The sequence below is a fragment of the Salvelinus alpinus genome, chromosome 6 (genome assembly GCF_045679555.1).
Source record: "Salvelinus alpinus chromosome 6, SLU_Salpinus.1, whole genome shotgun sequence".
Classification (NCBI taxonomy): Eukaryota; Metazoa; Chordata; class Actinopteri; order Salmoniformes; family Salmonidae; genus Salvelinus; species Salvelinus alpinus.
In genome coordinates, this window is record NC_092091.1 from 78,106,982 (window position 1) to 78,132,193 (window position 25,212).

Here is a 25,212-nt window from a genome sequence, read left to right on the forward strand (position 1 = left end):
TCGATAGATGTCCTCTGTCCTTCGAAATGTCCACTAACAACGACCGAGACCGCGAAACGTTCCCAAAGCTAGAAAGTGCACGACAAAGAAATTCCTCAGAATCGCACTAAACGGATATAAATTGCTATAAAACGGTTTAAATTAACTACCTTATGATGTTTCTAAGTCCTATATCGAATTAAATTACAGACGGATACATTTCAAGTTGATAACCGAGCCTGTGAAAATGGCGTCCGGAGGTCCCATCCTGCGTAAGGGCTTGCGTCGAAAGGGGGGCTACTCTCACTCCTTGGTGTTTTATAACCTCTGAGAGCTACCTAGAAGGCCCATTCCACTTCTCATTGGTTACTGACATCCAGGGGAAGGCGGGTGCAGTTCGTGTCGTGCCATAGGATAGACAGAGACCTTAAAAACTGATCTGAAACCAGAGCTTCGCTCTCAGACCTTTCACTGTCTGTCATGGATTTCGCTGTAGAAATTTTTCTGGGTCACCCACAGACATAATTTCAACGTTGTATGAAACTAGAAGGTGTTTTCTATCCAATATAATTAATAATATGCATATTGTACGAGCAAGAATTGAGTACTAGGCAGTTTAATTTGGAGACGACAAAATGCTAATTCGGAACAGCACCCCCTGTAGTCGCAAGAAGTTAAAACCCCCTAGAGTCAAAATTACATTTAAAACAAATCCCCATCAAGTTTAATCCACTGCATCCATCAGTTTCGCACTTCCACATCTGCGCTGAAGGGTGGCAGAGTTAGAGCACTGTTTGTCAGACCATGAGACATCCCTAAGGGTTTGACCTACAAACTAATGTGACCCCACTGTGGAAAGGGGAGATTCTCCCGACTACATTGGTTAAAACATTTTTATGGAAGTATGAAGGTAGTTTTGTCCATACCCAAAAAAGGGGTTAAATGTGTAAAACAAATATATAGATCTATAAAACTTTGTTTCTTTGAAGTTTTTTTTTTACTGTCTTTTTTGCCATTTATGAATATGTTATTCAATGAATTTCTCTGGGCTATAGTAGTAAAGGAGAAATTCAATATCTTGTCAAATAATGACTTTGAACTAGCTAGCTAACTTACATGGTGAATCTAGACGTTCTTGAAAATGTTTGTTTGTGTCTACGGGGGAGGGTTTGTAGCCTACATTAAGTTCTACTTGACTTGTATCTACTCTAGCCCTTTCCAGTCTGCGCGGAATGTTCCACGTCTTGCTTGATCATGACCTGTGCATTAATTAATGAGTGTTAAACCATATATGACACATGATATATTTTGAAAGCTGAGATGACATACAATAGGATCCCATTAATCAAATTGTAATCAGTCAAGAAATATGTCACGATCGTTATAATGAGTAGACCAAGATGCAGCGTGGTATGTTTTCATCCTCTTTATTAGGTAGTGAACTCTAGTGAAAGAAAACAATAAATCCAAAACTCAACGGGAAGCTGCTATAGTGCTCACAGGCAACTATACTTAGTCAAGATCCCACAAAGCACAAAGGGGAAATGGCTGCCTAAATATGAGCCCCAATCAGAGACAACGATAAACAGCTGCCTCTGATTGGAAACCATACCAGGCCAACATAGAAATATAATCACCTAGATGACCCAGCCTAGTCACACCCCGACCTAACCAACATAGAGAATAAAAGCTCTCTATGGTCAGGGCGTGACAAAATAACACCTGTGGAAATGTGTATTTTATATGAAAATCATTGCTTTTTACCTAACTGGCACTTTCTAATGAAGATAGAGAAAAACTACCTTCATTAGAAAGTGGCAGTTGTTTTGTAAGGACTGAAGATCTGAAATCAGAATAGAAATAACTTTTACTGTGAACAAGTTACAGCTGTTTTAGTGGCCTAAAATATTTGACACTTTCTTATCTGGATAGTATGTTAAAAACAAATCTTCACCAAAACAAATTACAAATAGCATTGTCTTAAATATGATAAGGAAAGACAAACAAGTCATATAATATCAAATAAACAAGAACTTTATTGAAAGAATGACGTTAGAGGAATACATTTTCTCCCTCTCCTCCAGTCAACTACAGAATCACTGATCATGTTTACATGCCCACAGTATTCCAGATAGTAGCTCATGTGCCTGTGTAATGTGTTTTCTATGACACTGTTATGCAAGCAGACAGTATTTCAACCACATAAAATATGTACCCAAGACCAACTGAAGTCTTATCAGAAACGTGTTTCATTGTTTTCTCAGCTTTTAATTTCCGAAAAAACAGTCAACCTGATGACATTTGGACATTTTGCACAGCAGCAATCTTTCAACTGTTTTGGAGATTTTACGTTATCTCCCCGGTCCCTAAACAAAACCGACAACTTTACCCTTGTCAACTAGGTTACCTACGCATTCATTCTATCAATGTAGGACATTATTCTGGAGAGCACTACTTTATTTAGTCTTGTGGGGCAACAAATTATGACAGAAGAGAAGCTGCATGTACTGTACAGTGCATTTGGAAAGTATTCTGACCCCTTCACTTTTTCCAAATTTTGTTACGTTACAGCCTTATTCTAAAATTGATTAAAGTATTATTTTTTCTCTCATCAATCTGCACACAACACCCCATAATGAAATAGCAAAAACAGGTTTTTAGAAATGTTTGCTAATTTATTAAAAATAAAAAAAGTAAATATATAATTTACATAAGTATTCAGACCCTTTACTCAGAACTTTGTTGAAGCACCTTTGGCAGCGATTACAGCCTTGAGTCTTCTTGGGTATAACACTACAAGCATGGTATTTGGGGAGTTTCTCAGAGTACACGTCCTGTTAATCCGGCTGGCCCTGCGGCCTTGTGAATGTTGACCTGTTTAAAGGTCTTACTTACATCGGCTACGGAAAGTGTGATCACACAGTCGTCCGGAACAGCTGATGCTCTCATACATGTTTCAGTATTACTTGCCTCGTAATTTAGCTCGTCTGGTAGACTCGTGTCACTGGGCGGCTCGCGGCTGTGCTTCCCTTTGTAGTCTGTTATAGTGTGCAAGCCCTGCCACATCCGATGAGCGTCGTTAGCCAGTGTAGTATGATTCGATCTTAGCCCTGTATTGACGCTTTGCCTGTTTGATGGTTCGTCGGAGGGCATAGCATGATTTATAATAAGCTTCCGGGTTAGAGTCCCGCTCCTTGAAAGCGGCAGCTCTACCCTTTAGCTCAGTGCGAATGTTGCCTGTAATCCATGGCTTCTGGTTTGGGTATGTACAGTCACTGTGGGGATGACGTCATCGATGCACTTATTGACGAAGCCAGTGACTGATGTGGTGTACTCCTCAATGCCATCGGAAGAATCCCGGAATATATTCCAGTCTGTGCTAGCAAAACAGTCCTGTAGCTTAGCATCTGCTTCATCTGACCACTTTTTTATTGACCGAGTCACTGGTGCTTCCTAGTTTAATTTTTGCTTGTAAGCAGGAATCAAGAGGATAGAATTATGGTCAGATTTTCCAAATGGAGGGCGAGGGAGAGCTCTGTACGCGTCTCTGTGTATGGAGTAAAGGTGGTCTAGAGTTTTTTTCCCTCTGATTGCACATTTAACACGCCGGTAGAAATGAGGTAAAACAGATTTAAGTTTCCCTGTATTAAAGTCCCCGGCCACTAGGAGCACCGCCTCTGGATGACAATTTTCCTGTTTGTTTATGGCCTTATACAGCTCACTGAGTGAGGTCTTAGTGCCAGCATTGGTTTGTGGTGGTAAATAGACAGCTACGAAGAATATAGATGAAAACTCTTGGTAGATAGTGTGGTCTACAGCTTATCATGAGATACTCTACCTCAGGCGAGCAAAACCTTGAGACTTCCTTAGATATGTTTACAAATATACATAGACCGCCACCCCTTGTCTTACCAGAGGCTGCTGTTCTATCTAGCTGATACAGTGTAAAACCCGGCAGCTGTATGTTATTCATGTCGTCGTTCTACCACGACTCGGTGAAACATAAGATATTTTCGTTTTTAATGTACCGTTGGTAGGGTATACGTGCTTGTAGTTCATCCACTTCATTATCCAGCGATTGTACGTTGGCTAAGAGTACCGATGATCCTTACAAGGCACCCCGATCTCCTGCGATATCTCCGTCTCTTTCTCCTGCGAATGACGGGGAAGAGGGCCTTGTCTGGAGTAAATGCCTCTTGTCTGACTCATAAAAAAAAAATATTTGTCCAGTTTAAGGTGTGTAATCGCTGTTCTGATGTCCAGAAGCTCTTTTCGGTCCTAAGAGACAGTAGCAGCAACATTATGTACAAAATAAGTTACTAACAATGCGAAAAAACAAACAAAATAGCACAGTTGGTTAAGAGCCCATAAAACGGCAGCCATCCCCTCTGGCACCATTAGAACCTTAACCCATTTTCCCCATGCTGCTTCCTTCACTTGTTCTTCTCCAGATTTGATAACAATCAAAAACAAGTTTTAAAAGTGTTGCGGTGTACAGTTTTTTAGGCTTGTGCGGTATCCAGATTTTCATACCGTCATACCATTTCTATACCATACGGTATTACCGGAAGTGCACGCAAGGGGCAATTAGCATTTTCCAATCTGAGACGGATATAGACGGATATATTGATAAAAGTAATCTCGTCCGAAAGAGATTTACATGGTTATCAAAACGTCATGCCAGGGAAAGCCTACATGAAACACAGACCTTATTTGAAGTGGTTCTTATAATCCCCTATAGGAAAAATTGATGGTGAAAAAACTATTGGAACAATTTCCGTGTTTGACCGCTAGGTTTTAAGGGAATTATGATGCGTCCACTGAGCCATCTCTGCCTCTGATGTAATTTTATTTTGGCTTCCACACAAAATGACTTCTTTACTTATTTTTTTGTGATGGGATGATTGATACTGGAGTTCCGACATTCTGATGCAGTTTTCAAAGGACTACTGATTCAATATAATATACTGATGGTTATATCAAAGTCACAATACCATGTGATGAGGACGTTCGAAGCTTCAGACATCAGACAGGTGTCGTTACTCGGAACTGATGCACTGCGACATCTGCTGGAAGCTTTTTGTTTTTATCTAGATATTTTACCATCTTAGCAGGTGGAAAGATCAACAAGGTCTCACCTCAGAATTAGACGTTCATCCATGTTTCACAAACAACACATTTCTAAATTGTTCCAAACGTCAAATTTCAAAGGGTTGAAGCTCAGGTCAAGTCAAGCCCTTAATTTTGGTTTTCGAGTCCTCAAGGCCGCTGGTTTGAACTAGATGAACAATATGCCGATGTGTCCTTCAGCAAGGCACATGACCCTGTTTGCTCCTGTAAGTCACTTTGGATAAGAGCGTCTGCTAAATGACTCAAATGTAAATCGGGTCCCACTCCTATCATTGCCCATATAAAAACATTTTTAAACTAATTAATCAAGGTCAGACCCTATAGGGTTCTGATTCATACCTGGTTATGTAACCAGATTAAGAAAAGCTCCGGGCCCCAGGGAAAACAATTTGCTCCACCTCTCTGGGACCTGTGGTGCCACCTCTGCATCAGGGCATCATCGGTCCCAAAAATAAATGCATTCAGTTTTGAAGACTATGTGGTAGTGGGGGGGGGGTGCACTTTGTAAAACATGTGGGTCCAAAATCACTGATGCATTGTAATTGTATTGAAATCGGCATAAAAAAAAAAACATTGACTTGACAACTCGAAACCCAAAATTAGGGACTTGTGACTTGACTCGACCTGGGCTGTGGAACTTGGGACTTTACTTGAGACTTGCCCATTATTACTTTGGACTTGAAGGTTAAGACTTGAGACTTGCTCAGGATTTGCAAAATTGTGACTTGGTTCCTTATCTGCAGTGTAGCAGTGCGCGCTTTGCATCGAGCTTTATGCCTAGCCTGCGCAACCTGTATTTTCCTTGAATCTGATTGGTCAAGACACAGAACACAACGCTCAGAACCTGCAGCACTTCAATATTGTGAGCGATGACACATTGAGTCATGCAGCTCAAGTCCTAGTTAAGTCACGAGTCGTACAGTAGATGCTCAAGTCCTAGTTACGTCACGAGTCGTACAGTAGATGCTCAAGTCCTAGTTAAGTCACGAGTCGTACAGTAGATGCTCAAGTCCTAGTTAAGTCACGAATCGTTCAGTAGATGCTCAAGTCCTAGTTAAGTCACGAGTCGTACAGTAGATGCTCAAGTCCTAGTTAAGTCACGAGTCGTACAGTAGATGCTCAAGTCCTAGTTAAGTCACGAGTCGTACAGTAGATTCTCAAGTCCTAGTTAAGTCACGAGTCGTACAGTAGATGCTCAAGTCCTAGTTAAGTCACGAGTCGTACAGTAGATGCTCAAGTCCTAGTTAAGTCACGAGTCGTACAGTAGATGCTCAAGTCCTAGTTAAGTCACGAGTCGTACAGTAGATGCTCAAGTCCTAGTTAAGTCACGAGTCGAACAGTAGATGCTCAAGTCCTAGTTAAGTCACGAGTCGTACAGTAGATGCTCAAGTCCTAGTTAAGCCACGAGTCGTACAGTAGATGCTCAAGTCCTAGTTAAGTCACGAGTCGTACAGTAGATGCTCAAGTCGAATGGCAAGTCACAAAATGAGCAACTCGAGTAGTACTCAAGTCCAAGTCACGTGACTCGAGTCCACATCTCTGCCCATTTTTATGCTTCCCATCCTTAAAGTCTCCTTTTTTTTGCATAATTTTACTTTCATTTTTGGACACCAGCTTCGAGCAGCTGAAAAATAGGATATTTGTGGTTAAAACAAAGCTATTCCACAGCAGTTTAGATGGAACACTATACATTGCTTGCTGGGTCACATGAACGACTTCAAAGGAGCAAAACTAAAATAACATAACATTACAGGAACATGAAGATGTCAATGATGTAAATGTGTCTTACCATCTCTGCCTCCTTCTCCTTGTCAATGTTTTCACCTAATACTTCCTCTGCTGGGGCTTTCTTGCCAAGGCGTACATCATCTCTGCAACATCGACTTCCCATGAGACGCCAGATGTTACTCTCTTGAGGGGTGCCCTGTTCCGAAGAGACACATGACATGTAAAACTTTTCAATTCGGGTGAGACGCAACACACATTCCTTCTGATCCTCAGAAGTACAACAAATCTAAACAAGCCTGCCTTTCATGATCCTCACAGCTTTCACTTTACCCAGAACTCTCTCCACCATTTTGATATCTGAAATAGACTTAATCCGATCAGCTGCTCCTCATTAACAAACTGTACTCCTACAAGATAAGAACGGACATTCTCAGCGCTACTCTGCTCCGTTTTCCATTCTTTTGGACAATAGTCCAATTCTCCTTGATTCCACCACTATTAGATTCAAGATCCACATCAGCTTCCGCCATCTTTTCATTGACCTTTGCTATTGAAAACTACATGTAGAAAGTCGTGCTATTAGCATTTGAGCATAGATGAGTTAGCTGACAAAGTTAAGAAAACGATGTGCGCGCTTCCATTGGGCAGAAGGCAGCGTGTTGTTGTGATTCTGGATGGCCAGATTACGAGCAAAAATGACAAACTTTCATGTGGAGAATCGTAAGTGACTCATTTCAGCTCGTTTCATCTCGTTATTGATACTATGTCTTATTTTGAGGGGTTTTGACACAGACATGCAATGCTAAAATTTGCTAGCTAACCAACAACTGTAATGATGTATGAGGGAAAACAAGTGCTTACTTTGCAAATGTATTTATGTTTTCAATAAACATTGGAGACCAAATATAGTTTACTTGTTGTCAACAATCTAAACCAACCCCGCCTGTTTTGCCCCATGGTTTTACACAAGTCGGTTTTGTTGCTAAACAACCAACCCGTCTATATGATTGGCCATTCAAACACCACTATGCTCCCGCAAGCCACAACATCTCGAGCAGTACAGTTACTGACAGAACAATGAGAGAGATATTTCACTGGACGTTTAAATGTGAAGCATCCGCTTGGCGTTTCCACTCACTGCCAAATATAGTAGTGAGAGGAAGCCCATTGGCCGGAGGTGGGAAAAGATGGAAGGAGATGGATTTTAGCAGACATTCTGCACATTTGGGGTATAGATATGGGTATAAAATCAAATGAAATCAAATTGTATTAGTCACGTGCGCCAAATACAACAGGTGTAGACCTTACAGTGAAATGCTTACTTACAAGCCCCTAACCAACAATGCAGTAAAAAAATAAATAATAAGAAATAAAACAGCAGCAAAAACAGCAGCAGTAAAATAACAATAGAGGCTATATACCAGTACAGAGAATAGTGCGGGGGCACGGTTACTCAAGGTAATTGAGGTAATGTGTACATGTAGGTAGAGTTATTAAAGTGACTATGCTTAGATAATAACAGAGAGTAGCAGCGGTGTAAAATGCAAATAGTCTGGGTAGCCATTTGATTAGATGTTCAGGAGTCTTATGGCTTGGGGGGAGAAGCTGTTTAGAAGCCTCTTGGACCAAGACTTGGCGCTCCTGTACAGCTTGCCATGCGGTAGCAGAGAGAACACTCTATGACTAGGGTGGCTGGAGTCTTTGACAATTTTTAGGGACTTCCTCTGACACCGCCTTGTATATAGAGGTCCTGGATGGCAGGAAGCTTGGCCCCAGTGATGTACTGGGCCGTACGCACTACCCTCTGTAGTGCCTTGCGGTCGGAGGCCGAGCAAAGGCAAAGGGTGGCTATTTGAAGAATCTCAAATATAAAATATATTTTGATTTGTTTAACACATTTTTGGTTACTACATGATTCCATGTCTGTTATTTCATAGTTTTCACTACTACTCTACAATGTAGAAAATAGTAAAAATAAAGAAAAATCCTTAAATGAGTCACTTTTGACTGGTACTGTATATACATACATATATAAATGTACATACACATATAGATACTTTAAAAATATATATTTTCCTTTATTATTTTGCCCTAACCCTTCCACCCCTCCCCTAATTGGAGGAAACAATTGAACAACACCACCTAATCTTCTACTTCCAGCTAATACATACAATATACATTTCACGGACACATTCTATTTTACAATACTTACATTTTGTTTTTAGTCCTTCCTCTACCCTCAACCTCTCCCATCTATTTCTGATGTCCATCCAGTTTGATTTCTACTTGCCATATATTTTTAACTGTGCTGTTTCACATAAATTGTGAACCTATATACATTTTACACACAGAACATTTTACATTAGTTATCTTGTTGTTATTAGTCCCACCCTTCAGCTTAACTCACCCCCTCCCATCTATATCTTAACACCATCCAGCTTTGTAAAAAATGAATTGCATGTAGCCTTTACAAAAGTCATACTTCATTTTATGTCAATTTAGAAAGACAAAACAACCATTTATTGTATCAGGCCTGTGTCTTGTAATAGTGACTTTATAGATGTCCTTACCTGCCTGTTGAGTTGGGTATCTAGAGTTGTATGTCTGCAAGTGGAGATACAGCTGACGTTTAATAGCGATGTAGTTGTACTTCATGAAGTGATAGGTCACCCTTAGCTTGAAGGTTTCCCCTTTACAGACAGTCAGGTGATTTCTTGTAAATCCCAGAGGTTGTTCCAGTCTGTCTAGTTCAGGTGCAGGAACAGTTGCCCCTCCCCTGCATGCCGCATTCCTCACCTGCAGCAACTTTAGGGATTCCTGTTTCTCTACTGTAAAAAGACTTCAACAGCCACAAGGATGTTGACAACCAAGGCAGCCGTGACTGTTGTTGTTTAACATAGCAGTCAACCGATTTCCTGTAGTCTCAAAATGATTCAACATTTTGTTTAATGTAATAAAGTTTTTATGTATTCTTCAAATGGAGAACATTTATTAAATCATATCAAAATAATGCCATTAAAATAAATTGACTCACCCACATACAGTGGGGTCCAGAATTATTGGATCCCTTGATAAAGATGAGCAGAAAATACTATTTAAAAAAATCATACAAATACTGAGCTATATTGTATGCAACAAAATATAGATATATATTTTATACTAATACAATTGCTCAGAGAAACAGGTTTTGTATAATTAACAAGTAATAAAAAAACGATCTAATAAAGATAGGGGTCCAGATGATTAGATCCCTTGTACAGTGATGCAGGGTGAGACCCAGATGCAGACACCGGAGGCAGATGGTTTGAGTCTCTGATATTTATTAAGAAGCAGAACAGGAGAAACCAAGGATGTCGTCGAAGTAGACAAGGGGCAGGCAAGAGGCAGGTGGAGGACAAGCAGAAGTTCATAAAGCAGGTGAGAGTCCAAAAGGTACAGAGCGGCAGGCAGGCTCGAGGTCAGGGCAGGCTGAATGGTCAGGCAGGCGGGCACAATGTCAGGGCAGGCAAAGTGTCAGAACCTAGGAGGACTAGAAAAACAGAGACTATGGAAAACAGGAGCACGGAAAAACACGCTGGTTGACTTGACAAGACGAACTGGCAACAGACAAACAGAAAACACAGGTATAAATACACTGAGGAGAATGGGGAAGATGGGTGGCACCTGGAAGGGGGTGGAGACAAGCACAAAGACAGGTGAAACAGATCAAGGTGTGACACGCTGTTTTCAATACTCTTATCACCCTCCCCTTGCAAGGATAACAACGCTGAGACCTAAAAAAAATATATATATAAAAGAGATTGGAGAACACATTGGGAGGGAACCATTCCTCCATACAGAATCTTTCCAGATCCTGGACATCCTTCGTCCGTGCTTATGGACTGTCCTCTTCAATTCAAACCACAGGTTTTCAATGAGGTTCAAGTCCGGAGACTGAGATGGCTAAAATGTTGTGGCCCTAAAACTATAATATTTACACACCATCGAAAGTTGAGACTCACATGAACACGTACATGTCAGTTGTTTTACTCTTTGATGAACACAAGCCTCACAAGACTCATCTGAACCCGGTACCAATTAAAACAATTACTTTATTCCCAAAAAACTGGTTCAAACTTTAGAACCCAGTTCCTACATTTGAGTATAAAAACGTATTTTTATCGAACAAAACTATGCTACATTTTATCTCTGGGACCCTCAGGATGACAAATCAGAGCAAGATTACTGAATGTAAGTACATGATTTATCTTCAGAGGTCAATGTATCAAAACCAAGTGCATGACAAAAGTTTTTTGTTGTTGTGCACTCTCCTCAAACAATAGCATGGTATTTTTTCACTGTAATAGCTACTGTAAATTGGACAGCACAGTTAGATTAACAGGGATTTAAGCTTTCTGCAAATATAAGACATGTCTATGTCCTGGAAAGTTGGATGTTACTTATAACATCATTCTAGTCACATTAGCGCACGTATAGGGACACCGATCCTGTAAAGGTTAACTTATCCAGTAAGTTATTACGTTATTCGGTGCTAATTACATTATCAGGTGAGTAACAATGTTTTGTATTAATTATGTAATAACTTCAACTGATCATGTAATAACTACAGTCAATGTTTTGATGCATTATTTCCCTCGTGTTGATGAACACACCACCCTCCACCAATTGGAAGCACACACACAAACCAATGCACATGGACGCATACACACACACACACTCACAACCACACATTGGATTGTACACACACACACACAAACACACACACACACACGTTACCCTTTATATGTATACATAACACCTTGATGAAACCAGTCAAAACACTGGGATGATCCTTGTCCAGCAGGGAAATACATTTTTATAGTATATGTTTTTTTATTTAAAAAAATTATCTTGCAAATAACTTTAAGGGGAATTCTATAAGGAAAGAGTTTTGGTTTTGTAATTTTCTAAATATTTTCAATATTATTCATTTCGATGTCGGCTCTGTGCAAGGAAATGCCCTTGTCCAGAGCAAAGAATCACAATATTTCAAACTCTCCCCAACAGTGTTAAAAATTAATATTAACTGAAAAATAATGTTATGTTGTTTCTTACAATAGCCCCTGTGACTCTTTGGAAATGTTTCTCAAAATTGTGATTACAAATTTGGAGTTAATTGCAGGGCGCCAAATTCAATCAACAGAAATCTCATTATTCAAATTTCTCAAACATACAAGTATTAGACACCATTTTAAAGATAATATTTTTGTTAATCCAACCACAGTGTCCGATTTCAAAAAAGCTTTTCGGCGAAAGCAGAACATATCATTATGTTAGCTCAGCAACTAGTCACAGAAAGCATACAGCGATTTTCCAACCAAAGAGAGGAGTCACAAAAAGCAGAAATATAGATAAAATTTATCCCAAACCTTTGATATTCTTCATCAGATGACACTCCCGGGACAACATGTTACACAATACATGTATGTTTTGTTCGATCAAGTTCATATTTAATTCCAAAAACCTCAGTTTACATTTGGTTTTGCCTCCAAAACATCCCGTGAATTTGCACAGAGCCACATCAATTTACAGAAATACTCATAATAAACATTGATAAAAGATACAAGTGTTATTCACAGATTTAAAGATATACTTTTCCTTAATGCAACCGCTGTGTCAGATTTTAAAAAAACTTTACAGAAAAAGCAAACCACGCAATAATCTGAGTACGGCGCTCAGAGACCAACACAACCCGAGAAGATATCCGCCATGTTGGAGTCAACATAAGTCAGAAATAGCATTATAAATATTCACTTACCTTTGATGATCTTCATCAGAATGCACTCCCAGGAATCCCAGTTCCACAATAAATGTTTGATTTGTTCCATAAAGTCCATAATTTATGTCCACATAACTCATTTTGGTTCACGCGTTCAGTACACAATCTAAACTCACGATGCGCAGGCAGCTCCAGGCAAAAGTTCAGACAAAAAGTCATATTACAGTTCGTAGAAACATGTCAAATGAAGTATAGAATCAATCTTTAGGATCTTTTTAACATAAATCTTCAATAATGTTCCAACCGGAGAATTCCTTTGTCTTCAGAAATGCTATGGAACTCAAGCTAACTTTCACATGAACGCGCATGGTCAGCTTGTGGCACTCTGGGAGAGACCTTACTCATTCCCCTCTCATTCACAGTAGAAGCATCAAACAAGGTTCTTGTAACGGCTGTCTAATTCCTCCTCCTCGGATGAGGAGAAGGAGTAAGGGTCGGACCAAAACGCAGCGTTGTTTGATGACATAATGAATATTTATTAAAGCAAAGACGAACATACGAAGAACACTTGACTAGAAACAAAACAACGTAGACAGACCTGAACTTGAGAACTTACATAGACACGAAGAACGCACGAACAGGAAAGACTAGCCAAACGAACGAACAAACGAAACAGTCCCGTGTGGTGCAACAGACACAGACACAGGAACAATCACCCACAAACAAACAGTGAGAACAGCCTACCTTAATATGGTTCTCAATCAGAGGAAACGTCAAACACCTGCATCTAATTGAGAACCATATCAGAAAACACATTTAACCCAACATAGAAACACATAACATAGAATGCCCACCCCAACTCACGCCCTGGCTGGCGGAAGGCTCTGGCGGCTCCTGTCTGGCGGAAGGCTCTAGCGGCTCCTGTCTGGCGGACGGCTCTAGCGGCTCCTGTCTGGCAGACGGCTCTGAAGGCTCAGGACAGACGGGCGGCTTTGAAGGCTCAGTACAGACGGGCGGCTTTGAAGGCTCAGTACAGAAGGGCGGCTTTGAAGGCTCAGTACAGAAGGGCGGCTTTGAAGGCTCAGTACAGACGGGCGGCTTTGAAGGCTCAGGACAGACGGGCAGTTCAGGCGGCGCTTGGCAGATGGACAGCTCAGACGGCGTTGGGCAGACGGCAGACTCTGGCCGGCTGAGGCGCACTGTAGGCCTGGTGCGTGGTGCCGGGAACTGGAGGTACCGGGCTAAGGACACGCACCTTCAGGCTAGTGCGGGGAGCAGCAACAGGACGCACAGGACTCTGGAGGCGCACAGGAGGCTTGGTGCGTGGTACCGGAACTGGAGGTACTGGGCTGGAGACACGCACCATAGGGCTAGTGCGTGGAGGAGGAACAGGGCTCTGGAGACGCACAGGAAGCCTGGTGCGTGGTGTAAGCACTGGTGGTACTGGGCTGGGGCGGGGAGGTGGCGCCGGATATACCGGACCATGCAGGCGTACTGGCTCCCTTGAGCACTGAGCCTGCCCAACCTTACCTGGTTGTATGCTCCCCGTAGCCCGACCAGTGCGGGGAGGTGGAATAACCCGTACTGGGCTATGTCGGCGAACCGGGGACACCATGCGTAAGGCTGGTGCCATGTATGCCGGCCCGAGGAGATGCACTGGAGGCCAGATGCGTTGGGCCGGCTTCATGACATCCGGGTCAATACTCAATCTAGCCCTGCCAGTGCGGGGAGGTGGAATAACCCGCACCGGGCTATGCACACGTACAGGAGACACCATGCGCTCTACCGCATAACACGGTGTCTGCCCGTACTCTCGCTCTCCACGGTAAGATCGGGAAGTTGGCGCAGGTCTCCTACCTGACTTCGCCAGACTACCCTTTAGCCCCCCCCCCTCCCAATACATTTTTGGGCTTGACTAACAGGCTTCCTACCGCGTCGTCGTGCTGCCTCCATTCGCCGGTATCCCTTCCCACACTGCGCCAGAGAATCCCAGGCGGGCTCCGGCACTCTCCTTGGGTCGATCGCCCACCTGTCGATCTCCTCCCACGTAGTGTAGCCCAGATCCTTCTCCTGCTTCCGGGCTAGCTCCTCAAAACGCCGCCTCTCTGCTTTCGCTGCCTCCAGCTCAGCTTTGGGGCGGCGATATTCTCCTGGCTGTGCCCATGGACCTTTACCGTCCAATATTTCCTCCCATGTCCATGAATCCTGCGATCGCTGTTGCTTTCTCCCACGCCGCTTGGTCCTTGGTTGGTGGGTGATTCTGTAACGGCTGTCTAATTCCTCCTCCTCGGATGAGGAGAAGGAGTAAGGGTCGGACCAAAACGCAGCGTTGTTTGATGACATAATGAATATTTATTAAAGCAAAGACGAACATACGAAGAACACTTGAATAGAAACAAAACAACAAAACGACATAGAACTTGAGAACTTACATAGACACGAAGAACGCACGAACAGGAAAGACTAGCCAAACGAACGAACAAACGAAACAGTCCCGTGTGGTGAAACAGACACAGACACAGGAACAATCACCCACAAACAAACAGTGAGAACAGCCTACCTTAATATGGTTCTCAATCAGAGGAAACGTCAAACACCTGCCTCTAATTGAGAACCATATCAGGCAACACATTTAACCCAACATAGAAACACATAACATAGAATGCCCACCCCAACTCACGCCCTGACCAACTAAACACATACAAAAACAAGGAAAACAGGTCAGGAACGTGACAGTTCTAAACACTGTTGACATCTAGTGGAAGCCTTAGGAAGTGCAAAATGACCCCATAGACACTGTGTATTCGATAGGCCAAGAGTTGAAAAACTACAAACCTCAGATTTGCCACTTCCTGGTTGGATTTTTCTCAGGTTTTTGCCTGCCATATGAGTTCTGTTATACTCACCAACATCATTCAAACAGTTTTAGAAACCTCAGATTGTTTTCTATCCACATCTACTAATAATATGCATATATTAGCAACCGTGACTGAGTAGCAGGCAGTTTACTCTGGGCACGCTTTTCATCCAAACGTGAAAATGATTTGTCTAAAATCCTGAATGAATCAGTAATTAGCAGGGTCACGAGCAGGGTCATGAGCATCCTTTCTTTATGTCCTCGTTACATGTAGTGCAACAAGACAACTCATTGTCCAAGAAGTAATCTACTTTTGATAGATTTTTAAACAAACATGATCGATATCACTGGTCACAATCATTACCTGTCAACTCCATCTTCGTAGATTCAGATTGAATCTAAATTAAGGTTCAAATATGTTAATTTTGATTCCGTTTTATAGTTATAAACCAAACAAAATTGCTACTTGAATACTCTGTCAAATGTAAACTGTCAGATTTGTGTCTGATGGAGTGCTGAAAGATCTGGTAGAATGGTTGTTTTTGTTAGGTATTGTCAAATTAATAATTTTCCAATATTTTCATAGAACTTTTATTTTGAGGGGGGGACAGGAATCTGTTGTCAACTCGGTAAGAAAAGGCTTGGCAACTCCGTCTTTGATTGCTAACACCCTTAAGATCGATTATTTTGTTAATATTCTGAGAAGATGTGTTAATCCTGTTCTGCAATGTATCCTTCATCCCAATACCAATCAGTTTAGAGTGCTTTTAGACTTTTTTAATTTAATTTTTAATTTAACTTTTATTTAAGACAAAGTAGAGCTCTTAAAAGACAGAGTACAGAACCATAGTATGTGAAAAATATTACATATATTTTTATATTTGTATATTTTTTCAAACCTGCAACCTTTCAGTTACTTGGCCCAATGCTCTTAACCGCTAGGCTACCTACAAAGAAAATGTTAAAGGAAATTCTGCATACCATAAACAGGGATCCAATTATACATTGTTGTGTTATTATGGTTTGGTTTGTTGGCAAGTAGCAATGTAGCTGTGGATGAAACAATTAGCGCAAGATCGATGAATCTGGAGGGTGAAAGAGAGTTGGGAAGGACACATTTGGGACACACTGCAGGCAGCAGGCAAGATGATGGGAAAGGGATTCCTGTTTGTGACAGGAGCAGCAGGACTGCTGTTATTCATTAAACAAATGAGAAGATAACACAAAACATCACACTTCTACTTTGGATTTGACTAATTTCTTATCAGGATGTTTATGAACAGTTTATAAATCAGTAATGAGGGATATATATATATATATTTTTTATGATTTAAGTGTCATACAGTAGGTAGGATGCAAGACACGGGCCGAGGATTTAAGGGCAAGGGCAGGGCAGCCACCTGCGAACAATAGCTGTGCATAATTAAAATGGTTATTTTAACAATGCTGGTTATGCATCTTGTTGAAACTCATCCAAGGAAACCTTGACTTGCATTACACACCCTCACTGAATAAGTGTTTTCTAATGACATCATGTGACATAGCTAGAGAAAAGGATTCCTGTAAGAATGTGTCCTGCTACAAGCAGGAAACACATTATGGATTTGCTAACATATGGAATTGTTTTAAAATGGTCATACCAAGGATAATTTAGCTATTTGATATTTTTATTTTAGTACCCCTTTAGGTGTATATATTCATATATAAAATGTATATATATATTATTTGATGAAACATTGCTTTTGTTACTTGTTACTTACTGCTATTAGCCCATAGAAACGCATTGAATAACAGATTCATACATGGAAAATAAAATATTCTAAAGGAAGTTTGTTTTAAAGATTCTGTCCTTTATCTGAGAGATATAAGAAAGATCAGGAAATAATTGTTATATTTTTTGCCACATATTTAATGCCATTTTTTAGGCACTAAACTACCGCCATATATATTACTTCCATTCATTTTTTAAACGTACCGAACTACCTTCAGAAGAGTCTTGTGAGGCTTATGGGTGTTCTTAAGCAAAATATACTGATGTGTATGTGTTCGTGAGAGACTCACCTCTCCACAAAGGGGTCATATTAGTGTGTAACCCAAACTGTTCTGACGCTACAGATAGAATTTGGCAGATCGGTTGTACCGACTTCAGACCAGTCCCGGGACGCTTGTGGGGGTCATAGAGCAATGCTGTTGCTGTTCTTTCCATAAAAGAGTCATAGTAGTTTGTCGGCCAAAGCATTCGTACGCTACAGATGTTTTCGTGAGAACAGCAATTTTCGGCATGTCTAATGGTCTGGAAAACATCGCTGTAGTTCTGCCAGGTGGATTGAGAGGCAGCCCATGGAAAAAAAAGATGACTAGACAGATTTTGATGGTGAATGTTTATTATTATGCTAATTAGATTTCCACGGGGGCACGCACATTGACTCTAGTGGTTAAATAATGAATAATAAAGTCTTGGCGATTATAGGCTCTGCTCCTTCAGGGTGGCGCACTGCCCAAGCAAAGCATCAATATAACATTGGAGCAAAATAAGCTCATATTTTGGGTCTCTATGGTTACGACAGTAGAACTAAACAAACATTGGAGCAAAACACGCTCATATTTTGGGTCTCTATGGTTACGACAGTAGAACTAAACAAACATTGGAGCAAAACAAGCTCATATTTTGGGTCTCTATGGTTACTACAGTAGAACTAAACATACATTGGAGCAAAACAAGAGTATATTTTGGTCTCTATACTTACGACAGTAGAACTAAACAAACATTTGAGCAAAACAAGGTTATTTTTTGGGTCTCTACGGGGAACGACTTTAGAACTAAGCTCATGAGGCATTTACACTGAGTACTAAAGATTATGAACACCTGCTATTTCCATGACAGACTGACCAGGTGAAAGGTGTGATCAATTATTGATGTCACTTGTTAAATCTCAAATTATAATGTACATTACATGACCAAAAGTATGTGGACACCTGCTCATCGAACATCTCATTCCAAAATCATGGGCATTAAAATGGAGTTGGTCCCCCTTTGCTGCTATAACAGCCTCAAATATTCTGGGAGGCTTTCCACTGGATGTTGGAACATTGCTGCGGGGACTTCCTTCCATTCAGCCACAAGAGCATTAGTGAGGTCGGGCACTGATGTTGGGTGATTAGGCCTGGCTCGCAGTCGGCATTCCAATTCCTCCCGATGGTGTTCGATGGGGTTGAGGTAAGGGCTCTGTGCAGGCCAGTCAAGTTCTTCCACACCGATCTCGACAAATGATTTATGTTTGGACCTCGCTTTGTGCACGGGGGCATTGTCATGCTGAAACAGGAAAGGGCCTTCCGCAAACTGTTGCCACAAAGTTGGAAGCACAGAATCGTCTACAATGTCATTTTATGCTGTAGATTTAAGATTTGCCTTCACAGGAACTAATGGGCCTAACCCGAACCATGAAAAACAGCCCAAGACCATTATTCCTCCTCCACCAAACTTTACAATTGACTCTATGCATTGGGGCAGGTACCACTCTCCTGGCAACCGCCAAACCCAGATTTGTCCGTCGGACTGCCAGATGATGAAACGTGATTCATCACTCCAGAGAACATGTTTCCACTGCTCCAAAGTCCAATGGCGGCTAGATTCACACCACTCCAGCCGACGCTTGACATTGCGCATGGTGATCTTTGGCTTGTGTGCGGCTGCTCAGAAACGCATTTAATGAAGCTCCCGACAAACAGTTCTTGTGCTGAAGTTGCTTGCAGAGGCAGTTTGGAACTCGGTAGTGAGTGTTGCAACCGAGGACAGACAATTTGTACGCGCTCTGCGCTCCAGAATTCGGAGGTCCCATTCTGTGAGCCTGTGTGGCCTACCACTTTTCGGCTGAGCAGTTGTTGCTCCTAGGCGTTTCCACTTGTTTCGGTATGAAGGAAATAACGATTTAATCATGGAGAATATTTATACTTAAGAAATATTTGACTTTGTATAAATATAGTTATAATTCTGTCAGTTGCTTTATGTTAGCTAACTTTTACATATTCTGTTTGCTATCTTACCTTTATCTAGGTATTTGCGTCTCAATGTGAGTTCAACCATAGTTTTCCAGTGAGATAGTGTCATGTTTATTCTGGTAAAAACTTGATCCCTGGCTGTCTCATGGTGTGTGTCATGTTTAGGATGGCCTGAACTTGGAGCCCCATAGAATACCAAGACAAATCGCAGTGACTATAGTGAAAACACGTTGGAACAAAGCAGAGTAAAGTAACTTCACTTAGTACTTACTACTTTTTGCCTTGGTTTTCACTTGGATTGTGTCATTACTGCACATTTTACAATCCATTTTCTCTGAAACGGAATACAATTGAACCAGGACACTTTGTCACAAGATAAAATAGATACTGCACAGCCGGATTTCAGTCCTAACTCAATTTCAACCAAAATTTTATCAAAATGTAGTTAGGTCCGAAATGCAGCTTTGTAGTATCTATTATATAATTTAATGTGTAGTTTGTTACTGCTGTTTGTAATTGTATGGCAGAATAGACGTACACATAATCCTAATAGACCTACCACTTCATGGAGTACATTGGAACATTGTCTTCTTTTATGGTGTGAACTGCTATGTACAGATTTAATCATAGCATAGTTATTTCAACAATGCTGGGTATTGTTAAAATAATCATCCAAGGATACCTTGACTGGCATTAGACACCCTCACTGAAGAAACATTTTCCATTAAATCATGTAAACGCACCCTCCTACAAGCAGGAAACAAGTTATGGACGAACCAGAAATGTGACATATCTGTTTGATAGTTCACGATTCTAATCTTCAAGGACATGAACTGTCAGAACAGGTTTAAAGCAATGTGTAGTGCTATTGTTTTCAGGAAGGTGTCTCCATGGTGATAGGAGGGACATGAGGCAGACTAGGGGCAAGTGCAGGGCAGCCACCTGAGGTCAAATACTAACCTACAAAGGCCAAGATCAGTAACTATGCAAACAGGGAAACTAAGAAAAATGTCCTTAAAGGGGCCATCTGCAGTTGCTACATCCATTTTACTTTTAAATGAATAATATATACCTATTTATTCTAGAAGAATATAACTTATAAATGCCTCATGAGCTTAGTTCAGAAAACTGTATAGCCACAAAACATGGTTAAAACTATGATTTTGATATCATGAATGGTCAGTCCTTGCATCCATAGCCTTGACTATGAATTTGCCAATGGTTACATTTCTCCTGGCCCATCCTTCAACTTTTTCACAAAACAGAGGCAGGGGTGGCCTCTTTGTTATTGTTTGAACTGGGATTGGTCCTTGAAAGAGTTTTGGCTGTATAGACAAATATACTGTAGGTAGATAAGTGATAATCCACTGAGGGACTAATATCTTATTTTGAAGTAATTTTGTATGCATATCAAGCATGATCACATGACCTATGACCCCTAAAATGCTGATACTGCACTCTGCCATTTTATGACCTTAAACAATTATATGGGTAAGGCAAACGCAAAGTGCAGTATCTAAAATCTAAATGTGTTAAAGGGTTAGTTCACCCAAATTAGAAAAATTACATCTTGGTTTCCTTACCCTGTAAGCAGTCTATGGACAAGATATGACAGCAATCAATGCTTTGGTTTTGTTTCCTGGCAACAGGGCCGGTGTTATGGGCAGTCCTTAGGAGGCCTAGCCCGCCCTACCATACCTCCTAGCCCGCCCTACCATACCTCCTAGCCTGCCCTACCATACCTCTTAGCCCGCCCTACCATACCTCCTAGCCCGCCATACCGTACAACCTAGCCCGCCATACCGTACCTCCTAGCCCGCCCTACCATACCTCCTAGCCGGCCATATCGTACCTCCTAGCCCGCCCTACCATACCTCCTAGCCCGCCCTACCGTACCTCCTAGCCCGCCCTACCGTACCTCCTAGCCCGCCCTACCATACCTCCTAGCCCGCACTACCATACCTCCTAGCCCGCCTTACTGTACCTCCTAGCCCGCCATACCGTACCTCCTAGCCCGCCCTACAATACCTCCTATCCCGCCCTACCGTACCTCCTAGCCCGCCTTACCATACCTCCTAGCCCGCCTTACCATACCTCCTAGCCCGCCTTACCGTACCTCCTAGTCTGCCATACCGTACCTCTTATTCCGCCCTACCATACCTCCTAGCCCGCCTTACCGTACCTCCTAGCCCGCCTTACCGTACCTCCTAGCCCGCCCTACCATACCTCCTATTCCGCCCTACCGTACTTCCTAGCCCGCCCTACCATACCTCCTAGTCCGCCTTACTGTACCTCCTAGCCCTCCTTACTGTACCTCCTAGCCCGCCCTACCGTACCTCCTAGCCTGCGCTACCGTACCTCCTAGCCCGCCTTACCATACCTCCTAGCACGCCTTAATGTACCTCCTAGCCCGCCCTACCATACCTCCTAGCCCGCCCTATCAATTATTCAAATATGTGTAACCATCACACCATTGAAGCTTACAAATGTTTCTGTCGAAACATTCTAAACTTACAGTAGACAAACATGCCTAAGATCCCAGCCAATAGGAAAACACACAGCAGCCCCAGACACACTGCAGCAACTCCAGATGGTCTTTTCCACCACTGAAAATGTACTGAATCACAGGGAATTATCATGTAAGATATTTTAACTCTCTCTGGTAATGTTAAAATACTTATATCATCCAGGATTGTACGGAACAAAAGCTGTGTGCTTGTACTTGAATTGATACCTGAAAATGTCAAACTGGGCTTGTTGGGATACGTGTCCTCATCAATATCCATGGTCTGCATTGTTGGATTCTCCACCTGTGTTTGTATAGATTGTCTCTTACATTTCTAGAACTCAAATGCTATATTTTCCTCTGTTACTTCAGCTCTAGTGTAGGTTTGTATCTGTGCCTTATGTGTCATCAAGTCAAATACTTGAGGTGAGTTTGACTTAGCTTACCCAGTACAAAGGAAACGATAGGATAGTCCCAAGTGCAAACTCTACCCAGCTAGCAACACATGCAGGTCAAGCTAAATCAAGCACACTTCAGTATTTGACATAGTTATGTGCTTTGGCCCAGTTACGGTTCACCTGTTTAGTCCCTCAGACACAGTAACATATTACATAAGAATCAGACAATAAACACACCTCATAAAATTATCATATCTGGTGTAATATGGAAAATAAATCTTACCAGTCTTTGAGAGTTGAAAACGGATACATCCAAATATGTTATATTGGTTTGTTAAGACGAACTTAACGTAATGTACTGAGTGCGGATTAAAAGTAAGATTGGAGTAATGTGTCCACATGTTTTTTTATAGTCTGAATGACCCCACCGTTCGTGTCAACATCAGCATATCCTGTCCATTATTTGGTCAAACAATTATGAACTAATATACCACTGGATGTTAGGTTCAGATATAAGGTAACATGTGGTTAACAGGCAGTAAGTGAAGCTCATGTCAAACTGAAAGTTCAAGTTCCAGAATGCTACATGGAAGTGTTTCATTTCCCCTCTCTCTCAAGCACATAAGCTATAGGGGTCAAAGGTAAACTTTAGGTTCAAATTAATGGTTGAATGTTCAGCTACTCCAACATTCTAAAGCTTAGAAAACTTTGAAGGCTGCATATCAAAATATGTCTATACCTTATTTAACTTATTGTAGGGTTGATTGCTTAATTTACAGCGACTTGGTGGTCTATTCTACGGTTGCTAGCTTAATTTAGAGTTGCTCGTTAGCCTATTACGTAATTTAAATCTCTGGTGGGTTGATTTGTATCTGAAAGCGGGCGCCCTGCCAGTAAGGCCGGTGAGCAAGTCTGCTGTCTCACTGCCCAAATCATTTTCTGAACTTTCTAACCCTGTTCCTGTCCTGACCTACAGTAACCCTTTGCTTGTTGCTAACTGGGTAGCTAGCCTGTTGTAGAGCCACCTGCCTGCTGAGTGCTTTTTATTTTTATTTTTTTATTTAACCTTTATTTAACCAGGTAGGCAAATTGAGAACACGTTCTCATTTACAATTGCGACCTGGCCAAGATAAAGCAAAGCAGTTCGACACATACAACAACACATAGTTACACATGGAGTAAAACAAACATATAGTCAATAATACAGTGAAAAAAATAAATAAGTCTATATACAATGTGAGCAAGTGAGGTGAGATAAGGGAGGTGAAGGCAAACAAATATATGTATAAATAAATAAAAATATAAAAGGCCATGGAGGCGAAGTGAGTACAACACAGCAAGTAAAATAAAAAACTAAAAAAAACAATGGAATGGTTGGTTTGCAGTGGAAGAGAGTGCAAAGTAGAGACAGAAATAATGGGGTGCAAAGGAGCAAAATAAATTAATAAATAAATACAGTAGGTAAAGAGGTAGTTGTTTGGGCTAAATTGTAGATGGGTTATGTACAGGTGCAGTAATCTATGAGCTGCTGAGTGCTTGTTGCTAACTAGGTAGCTAGCCTGTTGTAGAGCCACCTGACTGCTGAGTGCTTGTTGCTAACTAGGTAGCTAGCCTGTTGTAGAGCCACCTCTCTGCTGAGTGCTTGTTGCTAACTGGGTAGCTAGCCTGTTGTAGAGCCACCTGCCTGCTGAGTGCTTGTTGCTAACTAGGTAGCTAGCCTGTTGTAGAGCCACCTGCCTGCTGAGTGCTTGTTGCTAACTGGGTAGCTAGCCTGTTGTAGAGCCACCTGCCCTGCTGAGTGCTTGTTGCTAACTGGGTAGCTAGCCTGTTGTAGAGCCACCTGCCTGCTGAGTGCTTGTTGCTAACTTGGTAGCTAGCCTGTTGTAGAGCCACCTGCCTGCTGAGTGCTTTTTGCTAACTAGGTAGCTAGCCTGTTGTAGAGCCACCTGCCTGCTGAGTGCTTGTTGCTAACTAGGTAGCTAGCATGTTGTAGAGCCACCTGCCTGCTGAGTGCTTGTTGCTAACTAGGTAGCTAGCCTGTTGTAGAGCCACCTGCCTGCTGAGTGCTTGTTGCTAACTAGGTAGCTAGCCTGTTGTAGAGCCACCTGCCTGCTGAGTGCTTGTTGCTAACTAGGTAGCTAGCCTTTTGTAGAGCCACCTGCCTGCTGAGTGCTTGTTGCTAACTAGGTAGCTAGCCTGTTGTAGAGCCACCTGCCTGCTGAGTGCTTGTTGCTAACTAGGTAGCTAGCATGTTGTAGAGCCACCTGCCTGCTGAGTGCTTGTTGCTAACTAGGTAGCTAGCCTGTTGTAGAGACACCTGCCTGCTGAGTGCTTGTTGCTAACTAGGTAGCTAGCATGTTGTAGAGCCACCTGCCTGCTGAGTGCTTGTTGCTAACTAGGTAGCTAGCCTGTTGTAGAGCCACCTGCCTGCTGAGTGCTTGTTGCTAACTAGGTAGCTAGCATGTTGTAGAGCCACCTGCCTGCTGAGTGCTTGTTGCTAACTAGGTAGCTAGCCTGTTGTAGAGACACCTGCCTGCTGAGTGCTTGTTGCTAACTAGGTAGCTAGCATGTTGTAGAGCCACCTGCCTGCTGAGTGCTTGTTGCTAACTAGGTAGCTAGCCTGTTGTAGAGCCACCTGCCTGCTGAGTGCTTGTTGCTAACTAGGTAGCTAGCATGTTGTAGAGCCACCTGCCTGCTGAGTGCTTGTTGCTAACTGGGTAGCTAGCCTGTTGTAGAGCCACCTGCCTGCTGAGTGCTTGTTGCTAACTGGGTAGCTAGCCTGTTGTAGAGACACCTGCCTGCTGAGTGCTTGTTGCTAACTAGGTAGCTAGCCTGTTGTAGAGCCACCTGCAGGCTG

General features: G+C 42.0%; 1 protein-coding gene across 10 annotated transcripts in view; it reads right to left on the minus strand.

Moving 5' to 3' along the window:
- The window catches only part of LOC139579463 (receptor-type tyrosine-protein phosphatase H-like), a 307,157-nt gene extending 284,336 nt beyond the window's left edge, over positions 1-22,821 (minus strand). For 2 of the 10 annotated variants that reach the window (XM_071408161.1, XM_071408162.1), the window contains exons 1-5: positions 22,639-22,821; positions 22,186-22,261; positions 9,872-9,904; positions 9,408-9,676; positions 6,899-7,033 (exon numbers count right to left, since the gene is read on the minus strand). In XM_071408161.1, the coding sequence (XP_071264262.1) occupies positions 6,899-7,000 (102 nt within the window). In that variant the 5' untranslated portion in view covers positions 7,001-7,033; positions 9,408-9,676; positions 9,872-9,904; positions 22,186-22,261; positions 22,639-22,821. Of the gene's footprint in view, positions 1-6,898; positions 7,034-9,407; positions 13,942-22,185; positions 22,262-22,638 lie in introns of those variants that run through there. The other 8 variants (XM_071408157.1, XM_071408163.1, XM_071408158.1 and 5 more) reach the window with 8 other exon arrangements.
- Positions 22,822-25,212: the final 2,391 nt, after the last annotated feature.